We start from the raw sequence: 23352 nt of genomic DNA, 5'->3' as shown, positions 1-23352 counted from the left end.
TAGATAGAAGAATTTATGTCAATACAAATTTAATATTCATTAATTCAAGATTAAGCCTGAACCATTTCGACATAGTCAATTTGCATAGCAACATTATCTCCATGCCAGGTTGCCAACCATTCATTACGTCTATCCCAGAATTCTCCCATTTCTCGTGGTGAATTGTCAGTCCATGGCCGTGGATGGTTGTAACTGCATCCAGATGAAAAGAAATCACCACCAACAGCTACATTCATAATCAACTGGAACTGCAATGAGAAAACTTTTAATCGATTGATATGTTCATGACTATTTAGAATGGGGTAACAGTGTATAAGTCTGGTACTCTTGATGACTTTCACCCTTTATTCATTTATTTCTTTTTGACTGTTTGATTTATTTCGTTCTATTTTAGTTTTTTAGGGACGGTGAAACCAATTAATTTTGAAGACGCAGCAACAAGCATTATTTTTTATTCTAGCAATGCACGATTAAATATATACCATGTACGCTTTGTACATACATGTATGTTATTTCATGCCACACCCGTGATCATTATTTATCAACACAGTCAAATTAAGAAAAAAAACTGACCAATGAAAAACAAATAATGCATTAAGAATGCGTTTTTGAAACAACTTAAAAGTTATGATTATACACTAAATAGAATTATAAACCATGCAATCAGTAACTGTTTCATATCTTTCGGCAATTGAAAAAAGATCAATTTTCATAAAACGAAGTATGATGACCGTAATTCCATGAAAGAAAAACAAATGATTGCTGTCAGTCAATATAATAAGGTCAACTTCATCCAACCCAAATAATAAATTGTAAGAACCATCGTCTCTAAATTATACCTAAAATATGCTTTTCAAATGAAATTAAAAAATCGTCAATTGACCTTTAAATAGCGTAAATGTTTGACACGACACCTAAACCTCATTAAAACTTACCGGCTGATCAAATGGTGCATTTTTGCCACCACTTGCCCAAATATTGCTGCCACCGAACCCTCCATAACTGTAGAAACCATTTCCAGGTGTCCCTACATACATTATTTGGTCGCCATCAACGGTTACTCTTAAAAAAAAATAACAAATACTATTTGTTATTAACGAAGCATAACAAAGAAGGTGAAAATAACTTCATTTTTTTTTTTTTTATTAATTAGTTACTTTTTTATAAATACTTCATACTTTTTCATATATACTTATTTTATGCACAGACAAAATGCAAGTAAACATTTAACACAATTCAAGATATAAAAACGTTTGTGATCTCCAAATGAAATAAAAATACAGAAACTCAAATATAGTTCTGAAAACAACAGTTTTAAACTTTGCTACCTATTTATAATGAAAAGTACCACATGTAAATCAAGTCCCATCCTAGCTTGTTTTATTGACCTCTACTTTACTTTCAAACAATACATGTATCTCTTCCAATATATACCGTCTCTTTCGATTATAGTAGGGGCCTCGGTGGCCGAGTCAGAGTGGTTTATATAGTTCATCTACTATGTCTTGTCCAAACTGAGGTTGTGAGTTCAAACCCCACACGTGGAAGGCGCGTTCGATTCCAATCTTAGTTCACTAGGTTTTTCAGTTTTCATTCCGAAGATCGCATGTTCTCTGTGGGCACTCCGGCTCCCTCCAGTTATAAAAACTGACAGCCGAGAAATAGCCAATAGTGCTTAAAGTGGCGTTTGAAATCAATCAATCAATCTCTATCTGAATACTTCATGTCAGCTATTCTTCGGATTGCATGTCACTTTTCGATCATTTGTACAAGTTTGTATGTTATAATTTTTACAGCATATTTTGTTTGATATTTGATTGTTTCCTCTCCAGCTGTATGTCTATTAAAGTCAATACTAATTCAAACACATATCAATGATTTCTTATATAATTCTCATGTGATAATTTTTTAGACAAACATTTTTAAACAAAGGGTTCCAACTCATGCATACCGAGTTCATCTTAGGCAATTTAAAATAGTCATTTTAAGAATATATAATATGAGAATGGTTGTAATACAAGTCAGCAGAGTAATGATCGCTTTCAATCAAATTATTTAGACAATATTCTTCATTCCTTTATCCTCAACATTTCCGTTATTTTTTGGCTGCTATGAAATGGCGATTGACCTTGAACCCTAATTACAATAAATGTACATACCTTATATGATCTGCGTACCACTCTAATTTATATATATGAAAGCCATCTGCCCAGTCGCCGCCATTTTTGTCTCTGAAAAGAAAGTAATGTAGTAACTTTGGCAATTGTAACTCTCTAGAAACAATAGTGAATCACCTACGAAAATCACCTGTATCAAGCGCGTAAATTTCCCAGTCATATTTTAAGCTGCCTCGTTTTAAATTGTTGCCGTTGCCGTTGTTATATGTCGTGTTAGTTTTGCTAATCCATAAAGTTCGTATTGAATGCAGATATATAGTAACTGTATTTTCTGTTAAATGTCATAGCTTATATGTGACCAGCCATCAGATTTTCAGGCTAATGGAGGTACCAGGGTCAAAATGAGTTTTTTTGCATTTTTATGAAGTTTACATTGATTCAAAACACCCTGACAAGTTATTTTGCCAGATTCTTCAAAATAACAGAATTAGGGTCATTTTTGTATTTTTCGATTTTATCCAAAATATTTTTTTTCTATTTTTCATATGCATGTTCATCTATTATAGTTTTTTTTTTTTTTTTTTTTTTTTTGGGGGGGGGGGGGGGGTTCGGTTGCCATAGCAACAATGTACCGGAATCTTCAATCAAAATAATAACTTAAACTTTTTTCTTTCTTTCGTAAGGACAACTACATCAATGCTAAGAAAATGAATAACAAGTAAAATTGAGAATGGAAACGGGGAAAGAGACAACAACCCGACCAAAGAGCAGAAAACATCCGAAGGCCACCAATGGGTCTCCAACACAGCGAGAAAATCCCGCACCCAGAGGCGGGCTTCACCCAGCCCCTAAACAAAAATGTGTACTAGTTCAATGAAAATGGACGTCACACTAAACTCTAAACATATAAATGAACTAAAATTAAAAAACATACAGGACTAACAAAGGCCAGAGGCCCCTGACTTGGGACAGGCGAAAAAATGCGGCGGGGTTAAACATGTTTTGTGATATCTCAACCCCCCCTATACCTCTAGCCAATGTAGAATAAACAAACACACAGCAATACGCACAGTAAAACTCAGTTCAAAAGAAGTCCGAGTCCGATGCCAGAATAGGTAACAAAAGAAACTAAGCAAAATGACAATGATACATAAATTAACAAAGGACTACTAGCAGTTACTGACATGCCAGCTCCAGACCTCAATTAAACTGATTGAAAGATTATGTCTTCATCATATGAAAATCAAGCACAATCCCTCTCGTTAGGGGTTTAGTATCATCTAAGACATTTATAAGATATATAATTAACCATCAATGAACTGTGTATTATTTAATATGCTTTATTATGTTCATTTTATCTTATTGGGGAATACATTTTGTACATGTTTTCTAACAAAGTGATTAAATCAAAGATCTGTTAATGCAAAGTAAGATGAAAAATCAAATAGCATGACCAATAATATATGGGCATGTAGGTGAAAGGGATGTAAGAAAACTTTCGACAACACATACATTTTGTTTATGTTGTTCTTAGACAGTCATCGATAAAAAAAAACCTAGGAATATAAATGGGAAGAACCACTATTGGTGTCCTAATGGTCAGGTATATCTTGCTTGATTTACATGTACCGGTATATTTCCATACATATGTTCATTTTTTCCCGTACAATGTGAAACAATGAGAATTACTCCAAAAACTTCGTGTTCATGCTGCAATCTGATTCGGGAAAGTTATAATTTTTCGGTACTTTATTTTTCTAAATGATATCTAGCAATGGAGATATAATTTAAGACAATTAAACCATTTTATATAATCGAAAACATATCAATGATTCAGGAGAAAGTGATTTACGCAAAGAAATCTAAAAGATAAATTGTGTTAATTTAGAACGCGAATCAAGACGGGATTTTAACCTTAATCATTAATTTTACGTAAAAAATCTACTTGTTTTGTATATCTTAATATAATATTCAAATTTCCTCAAGTCACGAAAAACTGAAACTTAATTTTACCGCATGATATAATTGGACATTCAATAACAGGTGCCCCAATTACGTTACGTGACTTCACAGCGACGTTTTCTCATTATGACGTTTACCGCCATAACCTGGAAATGTAATGGCGGGTCACATATGTCGTATAGACAATTTAAAGCTTGGCATCTTATACACAACACTCGTTCTTTGTCGAAGGCAGTCCATCGCGAATCGCCACTCGTAGATGTCTGGTGAATTCGCCGTTTCACAATCTGATGCATTCTGGGTAATATTTTCTAAAAGCGTTCACCAAAACGTTGTGATTGGCTGACAACGTCCTAAACTATAAGAATTCAACCATTGACGTAAAGTTATTTTCATTTTGGTGTACGAACAATGAGAAACCCATATAGTCCTTTGTATTCTGAAAAGGCGAATTGGTGTCTCATTAGGGAGCTACCATTTGATTTTTATGGGGGGCTAGGATGAATTTGAAAAAAAGGCAGGACAGGAGTTTTGAGTAAAAAAAACATGCAGGATGAGCAACTTTGCAAAAAAAAAAAGGCAGGATGACAATTTATGTACAAAAGTCAGGATAAACAAATAAAAAAAGGCAGGACCGAATAGAGTGAAACATAAAAAGGCAGGAAAGAGATTACAACTAAAAAAAATGCAGGACAAAATTGTTCATCCTAGCCCCCCCCCCCCCATAAAAATCAAATCAAAACGATAAGCATACATGTTTCTCATTTCATTCATGCATTAGGTCATTAAAATGTGTACTGGTTCAGGTATACACCTTTTAAGTAACTTTTACATAATATTACTATAACCGACATCGAATATGTTATATCTATGAGAGTCCTTTTGATAATTATGTTTCTTTACTTACTTTTCGCCATGCGTTTTCATGAAGCCATTATGGTCAGTAGATGGTCCCCAATGTAATGTGGAAGCCACTTCTCCTATCCCGTGATCGTTACCACCACAATTCACCTTTGAATTACCTGAAAAAAAGAAAGACGCAAAATGTAGCGTGCAAACAGAAAATCCTATCTCGTGATCGTTATCAAAACAATTCACATTTGAATTACCTGAAAAGGAAAATAATCAAAATATAATGAGCAAACAGGAAATCAATCATTCATCAAAATAATTCACATTTGAATTACCTGAAAAGGAAAATAATCAAAATATAATGAGCAAACAGGAAATCAATCATTCATCAAAATAATATTTCAATAAACTAAATGTAAGATGATGCAAATCATCGGGTAAACAGTATATATTTATAGAATAATGGCATTTTTGTTTTTGATCCTGACTTTATCAGCAAGAGTATCATGCGAGAAGTCAGTAACAAAAAATAAAATGCCATTATTCTTTTTATCGTCGGCGATTTGTCTTAACTTTACATTTTTTTTTTTGGTTGAGAATATGAAGTAAAATGAAATAGTAAGTAAAACTACTTTTACGCGTACAAAACGTTGGAATAGTTGTTCGATTGTATGAATGAAGTAGCGTGCATTTCATTGCTAAATTGACGCGGATGAATTTGAGCACGTGAAGTTGCTGCACTGATACATGACGTCATTGCCTAATGTTTTCGAATGTCAAGTCCTGTCCATAATCTTAAAAACATTAGGCAGTAAAATCAAAAGAAAAACGTACAAATTGACGATAAAATAATTGATTATACTTCGCGTTAAAATGCCAGAATTTGATCTATAAATCGATAAACATGAGCTTCTCGATCGCCAACCTCTGCAACAGTTTTTTTTTGTGTGTAGATCTTTCTGATTGGTAGATTTAATTTTTAATAATGACATACACTATAATCTTTTCTTGACGTAACGAATTACACTTAGGAAAAATTGAAATAAAATGTCACCGTTTCCTCGGATTAATGTATATGCATTAGTCCTGGCTTTTTCATACATGTATATTAGAAATGACAAGCTTTGATCTTAAATGATTAACGTTTAAAACTGATAACCAGTTATTTTTAATGTTGTGTTTTTGTTTAAAATTTTCGTCACTGGAATAAAACATGATTCGGTAGATCTTCTGCAAATCATATCGTGTTTCTTTCTGTCAATCACGAACCATAATTTGCCTTAAGTGCTAACGGGAGCAGCTTTTTATCAATCAAGTTTGCGTGCAGAGTTACTTCAGTCTCAAGTTTTTGAAAAAAGATTCGATAAGCTGACAACGCAATAAGTTATAAGATTCTGAAGTGAGTTGAAATAGTACAAAGACCAAATGTGGTCTGAAACTATAATGACCGGGAAAAACCTTAATCAACACGGCGGTGATATAACTATGTGTCACTTGATGTGGTGTGAGAAACGTTAAAAAATCAATAATACAATTTAATTTGTTTTTTGCAGATTTACTGTTCTTAAATCACACTTGCTGTATAATAATAATTGATGTGACCGTTAATCATTTATTAATAATATATTTAAGGAATGACTGTAATATTTTTTCTGTCTATGGAGAAATAACATGAAAAAAATGTAGTGCACACTGAATAACTCGCGTAGCGGGTTATTTAAAAGTGTGCACCACATTTTTCAGGTTATTTCGAATAGACAGAAAAAATATTACAGTCATTCCTTATAATTTAATTCTAATTTCCATTTTTAAGGAGTAAATCATGGAAAAACGTTGATGACGTCACGGTCACATGACAAAATTATGTCTATGAGCTGATAAACAACAAACTTTCAGCCAATCAGAAGACGTGTTACATCTAGAATTAAATTATTAAAGTATAGAGTTGAGTACTCGACGAGTCCAATGATATTGCGGCAAGTTAAACAAACATGCAAAATACACTTATTTAAAACCAATAACCTTTTGGGGGTCATCGCGTAGCATCTGCTTCACATAAGCTGGTAAAAATATTTTCTGAATGGTACATTTATTATATAAGCATACTGCCCTTGGATGAAGGTGTTAGAGTAGATTAACACACGAGGGAAAAAATTATCACCCAAGACGAAGTCACGGGTGATAATTTTTTCATCGAGTGTGTTAATCACCCTAACACCTTCATCCAAGGGCAGTATGAATTACTGCCTTATGATTCAAATGTGCACTATGTTATTAGAAAGACAATTTAAAAAAAATAAAGTCAAATATTAAGAGTGTTTACTAATAACAACAACAAAATGACGAAAATGATGTAGAAATAAGAATCGGTAAACCTCGGCCGAAGCGGGTGTTAATTGTTCCGAATCGGCAAACTTCGGGCTCATCGGGTGTTATTTTTAGGCATTAGCACCCGTTGCTAATATTATCATATGTTGCTATGGGTGGGCGGGGCTTATGAAAGGTTAGTGAAAACTAACAAATGCCACGTGTCAAATGAAATGAATGGATAATATAAGAAATTTGCATAAAGTATAATAATATTCCTTAATTTTCGTCAAATAAGAATAATTTGTTTATATGATCATCGATACTTACAACGTGCTTCCATTAAATCAATTTCACCAGAACGAGGCCAACCACCGTAATGCCAATCCTTTGGCAACATCCATATTGCTGTTAAAACAGATATACTATAATAACCACAAGTATAATGATTATTCATGATGTATGATGATAGAGACTAGAATGTAGTAAGCGATGTGATCTAAACGAATTCTATGTATTACTGGTACATTATTAAGTCAGGGATTTCGTTACCACACATTACTTAAAAGGGCATTAGCTGTAAAATTCATGTTCACCGATTTGACTCAAATTCTCATTTTTATTTATAACATACTAAAACGTATAACCAAATTACAATACGTCTGAAATAAACAATTAACAATGCATGGACTACATAATAATATATCAACATTTCGTGTGTATTTTAGTCTAGACGCCATCTAATTAACCATCGAGATGACCTCCGAAGACTGCCGACGGCCACATATCCCGATATAAACATAAACGTAAATAGAAATAGATAGCGACCTCGTGCAATTGGACTTTTCTAGGTCTGTTTGATTTCATGATATAGGTTAAAAAAATAAGTTAATCATCGTTTTTACCTGTATAAGAATATTTTTTTGTGGATCGAATAAGTCAACGAAATGGTTTACCTTTGTTTCACTTTCAATGTTGACATTCTTTTCCCTTTAATGTCTGAACACGACTAATACATGCGTAACCAATCTCTAGTTAATGGGTTAAATTGAAGGTCACATGAATACGGATTCAATGAGGTCGAGTTATTCACTTACAAGTGAATAATTCATCAGCGATGTTTCTTAGCTTATTTTGACAAAATTGAACTAAACTGGCTGCTAAAAGCGAATTATTATTTCACTATTTCACTTTCATTAATGATTGAATAAAAAAAAAAATCATATTTTAATTTTTTTATATCTCGTAGCTTAATTCTTCCACAGATACGAAGATTTGGTTTGCAAGTTTGGCTGTTCCTGTAAAAACTTATTTCAGACGGAAAAGCACATCCTAAATTTTACGGTGATGTTGTTTACCGAGCCCGGAAATTTATATACGATCCGGGTAAACTTATCAATCCTTTAAATAAACTTATTCTAAAAGGTTACCAATTCAACACTGTAATTAGATCTTTGAATATTGTTTTTATTGGTATAAATATTGATCTTTTATCAGTAAATTAAAATCATACTAGTGAATAGTTTTGTTATACACATATGCACTTTAACGGTACTTCAGTCTGTCGATGCCTTCATTTTGGCATTGCACAAGGCCATGTTTTTCTCTGACTGTTAATGACGTCTTTACACTAAATTCATTGTATGTAAGATGTGTACTGATGGATATTTTAGTCTTAGATACATGATTTTTTTATTAGTTATTACTGGCTTTTAACTAGCTGATAGTAACTGCGAGTACTCTCAGATCTGTACTTAGTGTACTTTTTGTTGTTAGGGATGAGGGATGGATAAATACCCCTGCTTCGTCCGGTCTGTGTTTACGTTTGATGTTTTTCTTCTTTGTATCGATCTGATGAGTTAAGCCTTTTTCAACTGATTTTTATAGTTTATTCTTATGTTGTGCTGTTACATCACTGTTCCAGGTTAGGGGAGGGTTGAGCGCTCTCAAACATGTTAAACCCCGCCACATTCTTTATGTGCCTGTCCCAAGTCAGGAGCCTGTAGGTCAGTGGTTGTCGTTGGTTCATGTCTGTCATATTTATTTTTCGTTAATTGATTTGTTATAAATTAGGCCGTTAGTTTTTCTCAATTGAATTATTTCATAATTTTCATGTCGGGACCTTTTATAGCCGTCTATACGGTATGGTTTTTTTCTCATTTTGAAGGCCGTACGGTTGCCTATAATTACTTGCATCTACTTTATTTGAACTTTGGTGGATAGTTGTCTCATTGGTAATCATACCTCATCATATATAGGGTACTAGTATTCGTCAACAAGACCGACATATAAAGATACAAATATCAAACAACAAAGTATTCTGTTATATAGCTCGTAATACTTCTAGGCTACACGAGTGACTGGGGTGTACAATTATGGTCACATGTACATCTCCAGTTCTGCAGAAAGACACATGCAGAGAGGACGGCCATTTTGTTTTGTGGAGGTTTGAATACGAAGTCACGTTCCGCTCCTAATCGGAAGACTGTTGAAAAAATCTTCTTCAACAACTGATTTAGGGGAAGGTAGATGGGCAGTTGCAAGGTTTTCGGAGTAGCATACTATGTCCTCTTTTTCGTCCCTTTACTTTCGAAAATCAAAAACAAATATATCAAATCTGTGAGTTTGTAACATGGTTCAGAATTTTGATGTTCACAAGACATATATCAATCAGAAAACAGTAATTTGGTTTGTGACTTTTGTATAACTTAACATGATTTAGGGCTTTAAATTTCTTGTATCTTATGAAAAACTTCAAAAACTGTCAAAATTACCTCATTTTGATGTATTGTTGTTAATATTTAGATATGAGCGGAATTACCAAAATATATTTTGCTACAAGCTTTTCGGAGGCAAGATAATTGTTCATATTATATATACCAGTGGCAGTATAAGTATCAAGTCCTTCAACCCGGTCGATCTAACTTTATCGTACATATTTATCTGTGTATTGTGTAATTTGTTATCATTCTAATAATGCATGAAATATTTGCCACTGAAAATTAAAAGAAAAAATATCAATCAATCATTTCAATCTCGGTTTAGGTTTCTTTAGTTTAAGGTCTCAACATAAATGTTATCATGTTGGAAATCTTGAAATTTATGAAAAACAGAACTGCACAAATATTGTAGTTAGAATAATCTATAAAGTAAATTTATAGAAAGTAAACCCTACTTTTAAAAATTTTTAAATTGCGATTTTAGAGAGAAAGATATATTTTCACCTGGCCAAATCCAGTCTCCCCTAGGAATCTTTGCTCTAACAGTGACAGTTCCGTATCTAATGGACGCATGCGTTGTAACTTTTCCAGACATAATTGGATTTAAGACGTTGCCATTAACAGCCGATTTGTCACATCCCCAGTTAGTGGATTGGCTGCAATATCCACACAATTCTGCAAACAAATATAAAAACTAACGTCGTCTGTAAAAACAGAGTTAGAATAAACATTTCCATATGATTCAGACTGTGGTGTCAGCATAAGCTAGGCCGTTATCTAGTAGAACAAGAGAGTAATGACGCCAGCAGTGTGTTAAATGATAGACCTTGGTATCAATGAAATATGCTGTTATATCTAAGACACAACGGATGCTCTTTAATGATTCTAGTTATGTGTTAAATAACACACTGTGGTGTCAATGGACTAGGCTGTTACATGTATCGAGGAAAACAACAGATGCATCTTAATGACTCCAGTTATATGTGTACAACGAAAAACGAAAAAATTCGAGTGAAAAGATTTCTAACAAACTTAGCAAGTATATATTGACATTGATTTTTTTAGAGTATTCGCTGAGTTTTTATGATTACATTTGTTATTCAATAACTCCATGTGTTACACGTCCTGGTTTGAATAACATAAATTAAAAGCTAATTTTAAAAGATGAAAACAACACGTTAGATAATTTCATGCGTCCGAAGTGCTTTTCTGGATTTACCTTCCATCAGGGACGCTCAAAGCCGAATATTTGAAAGCCGAGGATGTATAAGAACCGAAAGAGTTGAAGAGCTATATGACAAAAAAATACCTAAAAAAATAGCCAAATCCGTCTAAGGTCAACTTTGCCTGAGGGAGTTGAAACCTTAGTTTCTTAAAATGCAAACTTACCTTTCGCTACCATACGCCCATAATGTAGTCTGTGGGAGTCGTACTTAGGATCATCTATTGTTAAAGTCTGGAATACAAAATCATAACAGTTAAGTCTGGGATACACAGTCATAACAGTAAAGTCTGGAATACACAATCATAACAGTTAAGTCTGGAATACACAATCGTAACAGTTAAGTCTGGGATACACAATCATAACAGTTAAGTCTGGAATACACAATCAGAACAGTTAAGTCTGGAATACACAATCATAACAGTAAAGTCTGGAATACACAATCATAACAGTTAAGTCTGGGATACACAATCATAACAGTTAAGTCTGGGATACACAATCAGAACAGTTAAGTCTGGAATACACAGTCATAACAGTAAAGTCTGGAATACACAATCAGAACAGTTAAGTCTGGGATACACAATCATAACAGTTAAGTCTGGAATACACAATCAGAACAGTTAAGTCTGGAATACACAGTCATAACAGTAAAGTCTGGAATACACAATCAGAACAGTTAAGTCTGGGATACACAATCATAACAGTTAAGTCTGGAATACACAATCAGAACAGTTAAGTCTGGAATACACAGTCATAACAGTAAAGTCTGGAATACACAGTCATAACAGTAAAGTCTGGAATACACAATCAGAACAGTTAAGTCTGGGATACACAATCAGAACAGTTAAGTCTGGAATACACAGTCATAACAGTTAAAGTCTGGAATACACAATCATAACAGTTAAGAGATATAAGAAGATGTGGTATGAGTGCCAATGAGACAACTCCCAATCCAAGTCAAAAAAAAATTTAAAAATGTAAACCATTATAGGTCAAAGTACGGACTTCAACGCGGAGCCTTGGCTCACACCGAACAGCAAGCTATAAAGGGCCCCAAATATAACAAGTGTAAAACCATTCAAACGGGAAAACCAACGGTCTAATCTATATAAAAAACGAGAAACGAGAAACACTTATGAACCACATCAACAAACGACAACTACTGAACATCAGATTCCTGACTTAGGACAGGTGCAAACAATTGCAGCGGGTTAAACGTTTTAATGGTACCAAACCTTCCCCTAATCTGAGTTAAGGTCTGGAATACACAACCATAACAGCTAAGGTCTAGAATACAAAATCATAACAGTTAAAGTCTGGAATACATAATCATAACAGTTGGAATACACAATCATAACAGTTAAGGTTTGGAATACACAATCATAACAGTTAAAATCTGGAATACACAATCATAACAATTAAGGTCTGGAATATACAATAATAACAGTTAAAGTCTGGAATACACAATCATAACATTGTACTTATAGTCATTAATCATGCACGGTAAGATTTAACACGTGTCTCAGTGTCCTTGTTTGTTACAGGTAAAATAAAACAATGGATTTTTATATATTATAATTTTTAAACTGAACAAGTTTATTCGCTGCTTACTCGAAAAAAAGTTCGGAACAGTCGAATGAAGTGTAAAAAAGAAAACAAATGACTGAAAAGACAATCTATAAAACACTACACAAAAAACTGATCATTGGGCAACTTGAACCGAAAATAAAACGGGGGTGAATTCTTGTGTTCCGGAATGGTTTCCAGGCTTCGATTTAAAGTGCTGTAAATTGACTTCTCCAGCAGAACTATATGTAGGTAGCACCCATGTAGAACCTGCATTGCACTGTCTTATATTTGGACTCCCAACAATGTGACATCTTGTTTTTGTTTTCTTTCATCCATGATTATGGAGGTTAATTATAGATAAGGAAAGCTCTGACGAAGTTCCTTCTAAGCATTGATACAGTTTTTCTTCTCCAATGATTTTACGAGCTTAACAAACTTTCAGAGATTTGTACTACGCCGACAGTACTAGTATTACTGATGACGTTAACTGTCATAGATTTAGATATATCCGATCGGTAACAATCTTTGTGTATGTTAATGTTATGACTACAAATAATTGTTATGATAACATACCGGTTTGATGTAGAGGTGACCTCCTCTGGTAAAAAGGTTCTTAGCCTGATTTGTGTATATTTGAAATTCGTTATTCTGAAAAGGAAACAAAATGTGTATACCTACAAGTAAACGTATTTGACCACACAACATAAATAATTATTATAAGGTGAACAATGAAATATGCTATACAAAAGATGTTTTATAGAATTCTTTTTTACTTGCATATGAAGATAATACTTAAACTACGTGAACTTTGAAAGGAGTAAGGGCAATAGGGCCCTTATATTGCCCAAATATTAGTGCAAATTGAAAAGTTACCATGCATATTCTTAATTTTTTTCTGACTACACTAAAGTACAAGGTGTTCAGAAAAAAATCACATTTAACGAGTTACTATGGCAACAAACCATGACAACATTTGTATATTTTGTAAAATATACTTGATTTTCCTTGATTTACATCATTTTTTAAGTATATATTAAATTGGAAAAGTATTGGCGAACCCAAGAAACAACTTTATATTTGGTGAGAATATATCAATAGATAAAATAAAGCTTCTCTTAAATGATTTTGTTGTTTCTTGGCTTTGCATGATGTTTGGACAATGGAAATAACCATGGAAAACTGCATAAATTCTGCAGTTTTCATTGTTTTCATGAAGACGGTTCATATTATGAAGTAATTGGTACGTCATAACATCAAGCATCTTATGTTATTCATTTATATATTTTCGATTTTATGCACTTCCAAACAATAAGTGCAAAGTTGAAATATTTTTCAAAAACTTTATTATTTTTTTGGGCCAAATCCGGGTCTTAATGTACTTCCTTTTTTTCCAATTATACAATCGTGGTTCGGTTTTTAATTTGTATTACGTTCAAGGTTGTTTTACTAAAATCAGAACAGATTGATATGATTCATTTTACACCATACTGATGAAGGATATGTGTTCTCCAAAAAATGTATTGATACTTGTATTCGCCTGTATTTCCCCCCAGGACAATATTTCGTGACTTTGTATCATGAAAGTTTGTCCACATCTATGAAATAATGTCCAGAAAAGGACAAATTTCCATATGAAATTTTGTCCACATACAGACAATATTTCAGAGATGGATAGTATGAAATGTTGCCTTGTTAAAGGGAGGTTATCCAAGGTTATACATGTATATTGTGTATATTGAGACAATATATCATAGATGGATTGTCATGAAATTTTGTCCCATGAAAGGGAGGTTATAAACATTTAGTATTTTGAATAATGATATGATTAAAGTGTTTTATTTGATTGATAATAACAAAAAAACCTGCATAATTAATTTATGCAGCAATTTATGGTTATACACATACTGTTCATGAACTATATTTCAAGAAATTCCAGAAATGCTCACAATTTTATGGCAAAGGATTTCTCAGGGAAGACATTATTAGATTAAGAAAGATTGTCATGGACAGAATATCATAGTGAAATATTGTCCAGAAGGAGGGACAACATTTAATGGACAAGGACACTTTTTCATAATGAAATAATTGTCCTATCGTATGAATATACATGTATGTGTATTGCACACAGTTGTCAAAATGGCAAATCGAAACTTCGAGAAGATTGAAGCAGATTTTGCAATTATTGTGAAGCAAGAAGTTGTTTTAAAATCACCCGGACTTTTAACTGTTGATATGTGACACACTTATTCAATTAGTTTTAATAGTCAAGTCACAAATATTCAGTTGGAAATCTCAAATGAACGTCTGGTTAAAGCGGGAAAAGTCTAGAAAGTGAAAATAAACGAGTTATTTCACATGTGAGATTATTGGAATTCATCACAATGGGAAATTCATAAAAATCACGTCATCCATATAACAACAAAGATTACTTTCTGTCGTGTGTTCAGTTTAAATATAGAAAACATAAGGATATTTGCCACGTGATTAGAATTACTTTTTCTCGAGGAGGAAGACCGAGGGCGATGAACATAACTGTAAAAAATCACTGGTACGCTTTTGTGACAGCCATTTTCAATATTTTATAAGCTTCTAAGTAACAAGGATTATTTAATTTCTGTCTCAAGCTAGTGCTTTAAAATCAATTAGGTAGAGGTAGGCCCATTTTCTCTGATTTTATTTCACACAAGAGTCACTTTCTAAAAGACTTCCAATCTTTTCTAAATTTTGCAGTGTAACAGCTTAATGTGTGTAAATAAAGTTTATAATAACATTATGACGTATTTTTATATATTTAACCATGTATGAATGCTTAAAGATGTCCTATATTGCATCATTTAATGATTTTGGCAAATTATGTATATCCAAAATTTAATAAGGTTATTCTTGATAACACAAAAATTAGATAAACTAGGTAAAACTGTGTATTGTTTTTCAGGAGCAAAAAATGAAAATAATACTTTATAAATTGTATGCGTCCGAAGCTCTTTTCTGGATCACTCAAAGCCGAACATTTGAAAGCCACGCATGCATAAGTACCGGAACACGGGAAGAGCTGTATCATTATAAGGGACTGACAACTGTGGTGATGATATCCTCGGGGAATAATTATCCACCATCAAAAGAATCGAATTGTATCATTTTGGGCTGTCCTATGATGCAAAATTTTACCCAAAAAATTGAGCATAGAAACGGGGAATATGTCAAAGAGACGAAAGAGCAAAAAACAGCCCAAGGCCACCAAATGGACGCCATACTAAACTCCGAAACATATAAATGTACCAAAACTAAAAAACATACAAGACTAACAAAGGCCAGAGGTTCCTGATTTTGGACAGGCGCAAACATGAGCGGGGTTAAACATGCTTTGTGAGATATCAACCCTCTCCTATACCTCTAGCCAATGTGGAATAAACAAACACACAGCACTACGCACACTGAAACTAAGATAAAAAGAAGTCCGAGTCCGATTTTAGAATAGGTAACAGAAAAAACTAACCAAAATGCCAATGATCAACATAAATTAACAAAGTAATACTAGCAGTTACTGACATGCCAGCTCCAGACCTCAATTAAAAAACATGTAAAATTTCCAATTTCATATCAAAACGTACGTCATCAGCAATTCAGAGCGCTGAATACATGTAGCATTTAAACTTTATGGATTTTGTATCCTAAAACAATTGGAAAAATTGCTTAAAAGTTTATTATTTAGGCTCATTGATATTCAAAATATGGGGCAATCTTCTTTCAGAATAAGACCATGTGAGTAAAGCATATTCAGGGGAATCTATCACTACGTCTTTATAAAGGATTATAATTATAGTTACATAATTCTTGGTAACATATACTTACTCCACCTCCCCATGCTGAACACTCAATACTGTATTTACTATGATCAAAGGTGTCTTTGTTGTAGTCATCTCTAAATACAACGGCTCTCTTCATACTTCTTACAGGTCTTAAATTCTCTACTTCATCTGAAACATTAAATATAATATTTCATCTGATCAATGGTGGCTAAATGTAATATGATAAGAATAAACGGAAATGTCGGGTTATGCGTCAATGAGTAGGTACGATATGTTAATCACTAACCCAACCTGTCTAAACGTTGTTAATACTTTTAACAATCAAAGTTTATGCCATCAATACCAAATTCCCTAAACGAAAAAAAAACACGTTAAAATAACTTGAGACGTTCTTGACTAGAAACAGGCACAAACATAAGCACGTGGCGGGGTATGTTTAGAACAATCAAACATCCCATTATTTATTTCTTTATCAGAGGAATTACAAAATTTTGATAAACGATGTACAAATAGTTTATCAATTTGGAAAAATATTTCATTCTAAAATATATCGAAACTGTTGACAGGAAAACCAGTAAAACAAAGTCCTTCTGTATAATAACGTATCTACAAATGCTCGGCACTGTTTCTTGAGCATCTATTTAATATCACCTCAGAACTTTGAGATCAGGGTCAAAATAGCGGATTTTTGGGGAGACTGTTTCGTTTACAACATATCAATGTTTTTACTTTGAAATATGTTTTAGATAATTAAAACATAAGTGATCACAAAGATGTGTCGTGTACCATCACAATGACATCTGATTTTGACATTTACCTCAACTACTTGATCTTTTCAGTGCACCAATGGGTTTTACCTCTGGGGTTATACCCTGCCCCTCCCTTTCATAAAATTCATATTCATATTTCTTGAAAACTATTAAGACCCTAACCACTTAACCGTATATATTTTTACTTCATGATATGGCCTTTACAGTGCAGGATATATTTTTTCCTTGGGTGGGTCATGCCCGGCTCTCTCATATCATAAATTGTTTAATATGTTGAAAGCTATTCAGTTTCCGATCTATTATCCATTTATATTCTAAATAAACATAACAATACCTTTTCCGTATGCAATGAGTTTGTTGAGAGTTCTGTAGATGAAGAAGAGGCACAAGTTTTAGTCCACAAAACAGTTCCACTTAGTTTATGATATTTATGTTATATACTCACGTGTCATCCATTCTGTTTCTTTCATGTTATCCTCGTAATAAGCAGTTAGTCTGTACCTTAGTTTTCCCCCTGGAGCTACTTTAACTTCCGGTATATGAAACTCCCATGCTCCATCCACTGTAGTAAATATAATATGATCGTGATTAGCGTTTTTCCACTTCATTGGATAAAATGAGATTTAATTGGTGGCAGTTTTGAACCTAATTTTCTTAAAATAAATAACTGTCGTGGTGTCACTTCTTTGTGTCCAGTATTTTCTTTTGTTTGTTTTACCCGGCATTAGCTATACTTTTTGTCCATTTCTGGTTTTATCAGCTTTTCAATCTTTGAATAAGTTTTGGATTTATCTGGTGCAGTAAAATGTGTACCGTTAATGTTATACAATCTTTATTTTCTTTAAATACATTTACTAATCATAGTTTTTTAACAGATCCTAGCTACATTTTTTGTTTGGTTGTGGACCATCATGACAATTGTTTTGTTTGGTTGTGGACCATCATGACAATTGTTTTGTTTGATATATGCTGCTTGTGATTTCTGAACTTGCATGATAGATTCCAATTCTATTCCTTTGAATACCTGTACATGACTTTTTTGTATAATGGTTTTATCTATTTAAATTTGTTATGTTTTTCCAAATCTGAGCTACACATGGTTGATTAAGAATTGGAAGAGAAGCAAAATTAGCTATGAATTTAAAAATCAAATCAATATTAGGACATGACCTATTCACACATATCACACGTATTAACATTCTTTGTATGTATTATGTCAATGAAGAAATATAAAAAAAAAACGTGGTTGATTCATCCAAGATGTCCAATGACAGTTGTAGACATACTAAATAATACACGTAACACTCACATGTGTGTTCTATGAACTCTTTGTAAAGCTTTTGTCCATCTGGTTGTACCTCGAACTTTACTCCTAAAAGCGATGGCTCATCTGAAATCAAAAACATAAACACTAATCAGATTATATATCGAAAAATACGCCATATGTACGAATAAATAAATGTAACGAAAGTGTGCAGACAGACAAGCAAATACAGTGTGATCAAACGAAAACTAAAACATATGTAGAAAGATAAGCGAGTAAATGTAGAATGGACAACAGAAAAGGGACAAATGTGTAGAGGGATAGGCGAGCAAAGGCACTATGATAAATAGAACAGTAACATATGTGTGGAGGGGTAGACGAATAAGGCAGTATGATAAATAAAAAAAAAATCAACAATTGTTTAGAGGGAGAAGCAAACAAATGCAGTATGATAAATAGAAAAGTAACACATATGTAGAGGGATAGGCACAAAAATGCAGTATGATAAATAGAAAAGTAACAAATATGTAGAGGGATTGGCAATCAAATGCAGTATGATAAATAGAAAAGTAACAAATATGTAGAGGGATTGGCAATCAAATGCAGTACGATAAATAGAAAAGTAACAAACATGTAGAGGGATTGGCAATCAATGCAGTATGATAAATAGAAAAGTAACAAATATGTAGAGGGATTGGCAATCAAATGCAGTATGATAAATAGAAAAGTAACAAATATGTAGAGGGATTGGCAATCAAATGCAGTATGATAAATAGAAAAGTAACAAATATGTAGAGGGATTGGCAATCAAATGCAGTATGATAAATTGAAAAGTAACAAATATGTAGAGGGATTGGCAATCAATGCAGTATGAAAAATAGAAAAGTAACAAATATGTAGAGGGATTGGCAATCAAATGCAGTATGATAAATAGAAAAGAAACAAATATGTAGAGGGATTGGCAATCAAATGCAGTATGATAAATAGAAAAGTAACAAATATGTAGAGGGATTGGCAATCAAATGCAGTATGATAAATAGAAAAGAAACAAATATGTAGAGGGATTGGCAATCAAATGCAGTATGATAAATAGAAAAGTAACAAATATGTAGAGGGATTGGCAATCAAATGCAGTACGATAAATAGAAAAGTAACAAATATGTAGAGAGATTGGCAATCAAATGCAGTACGATAAATAGAAAAGTAACAAATATGTAGAGGGATTGGCAATCAAATGCAGTATGATAAATAGAAAAGTAACAAATATGTAGAGGGATTGGCAATCAAATGCAGTATGATAAGTAGAAAAGTAACAAATATGTAGAGGGATTGGCAATCAAATGCAGTATGATAAGTAGAAAAGTAACAAACATGTAGAGGGATTGGCATTCAATGCAGTATGATAAATAGAAAAGTAACAAAAATGTAGAGGGATTGACAATCAAATTCAGTATGGTACATGTAAATAGAAAAGTAACAAATGTGTAGAGGATAGGCGAGCAAAGGCAGTAAACATATCAAACAAAATTTGAAATATGATGCAATGAATAATTGCTAATTAGACTATCATTTACCACCTTCTATTTTATATTGTAGTTTCAGCTTGTTTATTAACCTTAACAAAAATTGAAACTCAACAATCAGCGGTAAAATGTAACAAAAGGCATGCGGATATATATGTTGGAAAATCTTCTCGCAGTATTTAAAACAAACAAACTGTTTTATCAAACAAAATTTATTTAACTTTAGTCCTGCCTTTTCGTTTCAAATGTTTGACATGCTTTGTCTCGGAAACAAATTGTAAAAAAATCTAATATAACCATGCTAAAATTTATGGATATGCATGGTCCCTATATTTCAAAAGAATAAACTTTTCTAAAATTTATTTGATGTGTAGTTTTACAATCGTGCACTTTTTGTTGTATCCTTTTCTTCTTAAACTTTAACTTCATGTATGTTGGAAGCCATTGTCTAGTTGACATACATTGGTAATAATTAGTTCTGATATAATGAGATAAGACACATACATACAGACATACCTGTGATGATAAGTTCAAGGATGAACTTGAATATGTTAACATTAAAGTTGACTGTATTAATTTGCTTATTTATTACTTCAATCCTTCACCCGACCGGTATATATATAATATATATAAATATGATAGATTCAAACAACAGAACACCACAAAGAACCTTAATGAATCTTGATTGATCCAAAAACCGACGAGGTATTTCAAACAACAACACATCACACATACAATTTTAAAAGATTCATTTTCTTTAAATTAGCGAAATTTAGTGAGTGACGAACGGAAAAAATAAATTGATTTGACAAAATATTTCCCTTTTCTGTTTACACAGAAGTAATCAATCAATGCATTTTATCAGTTGACAATGTGAATTTTGAAAGAAAGAAAAATAACACTTTAATCTAATTTACATGTCCGCGATAGTTGCCGGTGTTTTCTAGTATTGTAGGTATAATCACATTGATTTCTCTTGCAAAAAGTTGACTTGTAATTCAAACGTAAATCTTAGCACAAGAGTTTCTGGAATAATCTCCATTACGTAAGCTCGGTGCAAATGATGCCATCGTACCAAAGGGAACTGAAAGAAGCCTATCAGAATAAAGCTTACGTTACCTGGGGTTCAACCTAAGATAGAACCAAATCTGATTGCAGTAAACGTGGCCTGTGTTTCAACTTTGAGATGGAACCCAAATCTGAATACAGTACACGTGGCCTTGTTTTCAACCTTAGATAGAACCAAATCCGATTTAAGTAAATGTTGCCTTTGTGGCAATCTTAGAATGAACCCAATCAGATTGAAGTAAACGTGGCCTGTGTTTCAATCTTAGATAGAACCCAATAAGTTTAAAGTGCACGTGGCCTGGGTTGCAACTTTAGTTTACGTTTCATAATATGCATGTACACACTGATATAATACTGTTCAGTTGATTCATTTAGTTATAACAATTATCGTAACACTCGCTATTAAATTTAGGCAGACGGTGTCCTTATGGAATACAATTTCTCTAATTCTTCGTCAATTTATCCCTTTCTGCACCCATTGTATAAAAAAAATTTAATCAACGTGTGGTTCGTTTGATCTCAGTTCTTCATTGGTTAAAATCCGATTATGACGTCGAATTTTCTTGCTTTCCTCTGAATTTCCTATTGTGACGGCATGAAAAAAGGCGACCATGCCTGATGACGTCACATAGAAAGAACACAATTTTTTGCAGATCATTCGAAAAGAAGGAATAAATTTGCCTGCGTATTGTTTGAAAATCATTAGAGAAACAGATTCCACCACCAAATCTCGTGTAATACGATATTTATCCACTCTCGGCAGTTAAATTTTAAATATTTAAAACGCTCGGCGAGCCTCTCGTTTTAAATTTGAAAATTTAATTGTCTCGAGTGGATAAATATCGTATCACACTCGATGCAGTGGTAGAATCTATATGTATATCAAAATATCCATTATGATAAAATTACAACCCTTTACTTTTCAGTCTTAGCCTTAATCCATTTGATTTCTTTAAAATAAACCCAGGTTCTAAGGCATATGTTATAGCCAAAGCGAATAATACATATGTTGAAGCCAACACGTTAATAGACAAATTCAACCATTTACCTTTCAGTCTTAGCCTTACTCCATTTGGCTCTTCTAAAATAACCTCAGGTTCTAAGGCATATGTTATAGCCAAAGCGAATAATAGACCCAACACCGAGTCCTTCATGATCTCATGTAATGAACGGCCCTGATATCATTAGATTTATACTAACGGTCTGTTGATAAGAAACTGTGAACGATACCATGTTACAAAACAGGTCGAAACTGGTGCTAACTCTAAGACAAAAACTGTGACTTTTTAAACTGATAAAGTTTTAACTTGATGAATAGTTTAAGGCTTAACCTTTTCACGCTTGGTGGACCACATTTAAGAAAATGTAACAATCAAGGAAAGGGTAGAATTATATGTAATCAGTAGCGTTATTTGTCCTCATAAATCGTCATAATAGTTTAAAACTTTACTCTTTTGATTTACGTTGTAGAAAAAGATAACAATTTGGTCACATTAGTGGGAAAATGTCTTATTGGTGTCACTCTGGCGTAATAAACATTCAATAATTGACAAATTTAACATAGAATCGAAAATACGAAAAGAGTGTCCAACACCATAAACAAAAGCAATAGACCTACCTAAAATGATTTTTTTATTCATATAGACATATTGGTATTGGTATACATAGCTATTTGATGGTAACCCTACGTATAATGACGGTAAACTGCCGCAGTATCAAAAAAGCTGAACTATCTGCTTCCATAAACTACATCAAACCAGACATCATATGTGGTACTGAATCTTGGCTCAAAGGAATAAAACCAGGGAAGCCAATGAAGAAAGATGCAATAAAATCATCTGAGGTCTTCCTTGAAAACTTTAAAATCTACAGAAATGACAGAGGCACTCTCGGGGGTGTAGTATTCTTAGGAATACATGCAGATCTCATTTCAATTGAACTCATTGAACCCGTCACAGACTGCGAAATCGAATGGTCCAAAGTTAAATTGAAAAACACCATAGACCTCTACATCGCATCATATTACATGCCTCATAGAAATATGAAAGACCTAACAAATCTGAAACTTTCATTAGAAAAGATAACAACAGGAAAACCTAAACACATTATTATCGCTGGTGATTTCAACTGCCCAGACATTGACTGGATAAATATGGAAATAAAAACAGG

The 23352-nt window shown here is 33.1% G+C and overlaps 1 protein-coding gene across 1 annotated transcript; it reads right to left on the bottom strand.

Annotated features, from left to right (window-relative positions):
- On the bottom strand, nt 1-22337 carry LOC127732043 (beta-1,3-glucan-binding protein-like). The gene is made up of 12 exons (XM_052241081.1): nt 22232-22337; nt 18638-18718; nt 17774-17890; nt 16602-16726; nt 13323-13397; nt 11348-11414; nt 10463-10633; nt 7569-7646; nt 4987-5101; nt 2160-2231; nt 936-1062; nt 1-248 (listed from the first exon to the last, which is right to left on the bottom strand). Exons 1-12 carry the CDS (start codon nt 22335-22337, stop codon nt 51-53), a joined length of 1332 nt encoding a protein of 443 aa, XP_052097041.1. The 3' UTR covers nt 1-50.
- Nucleotides 22338-23352: the final 1015 nt, after the last annotated feature.

The sequence above is a fragment of the Mytilus californianus genome, unplaced genomic scaffold (assembly GCF_021869535.1).
Source record: "Mytilus californianus isolate M0D057914Y unplaced genomic scaffold, xbMytCali1.0.p SCAF_22, whole genome shotgun sequence".
Lineage (NCBI taxonomy): Eukaryota > Metazoa > Mollusca > Bivalvia > Mytilida > Mytilidae > Mytilus > Mytilus californianus.
This window is presented reverse-complemented; position numbering and strand designations above follow the sequence as displayed.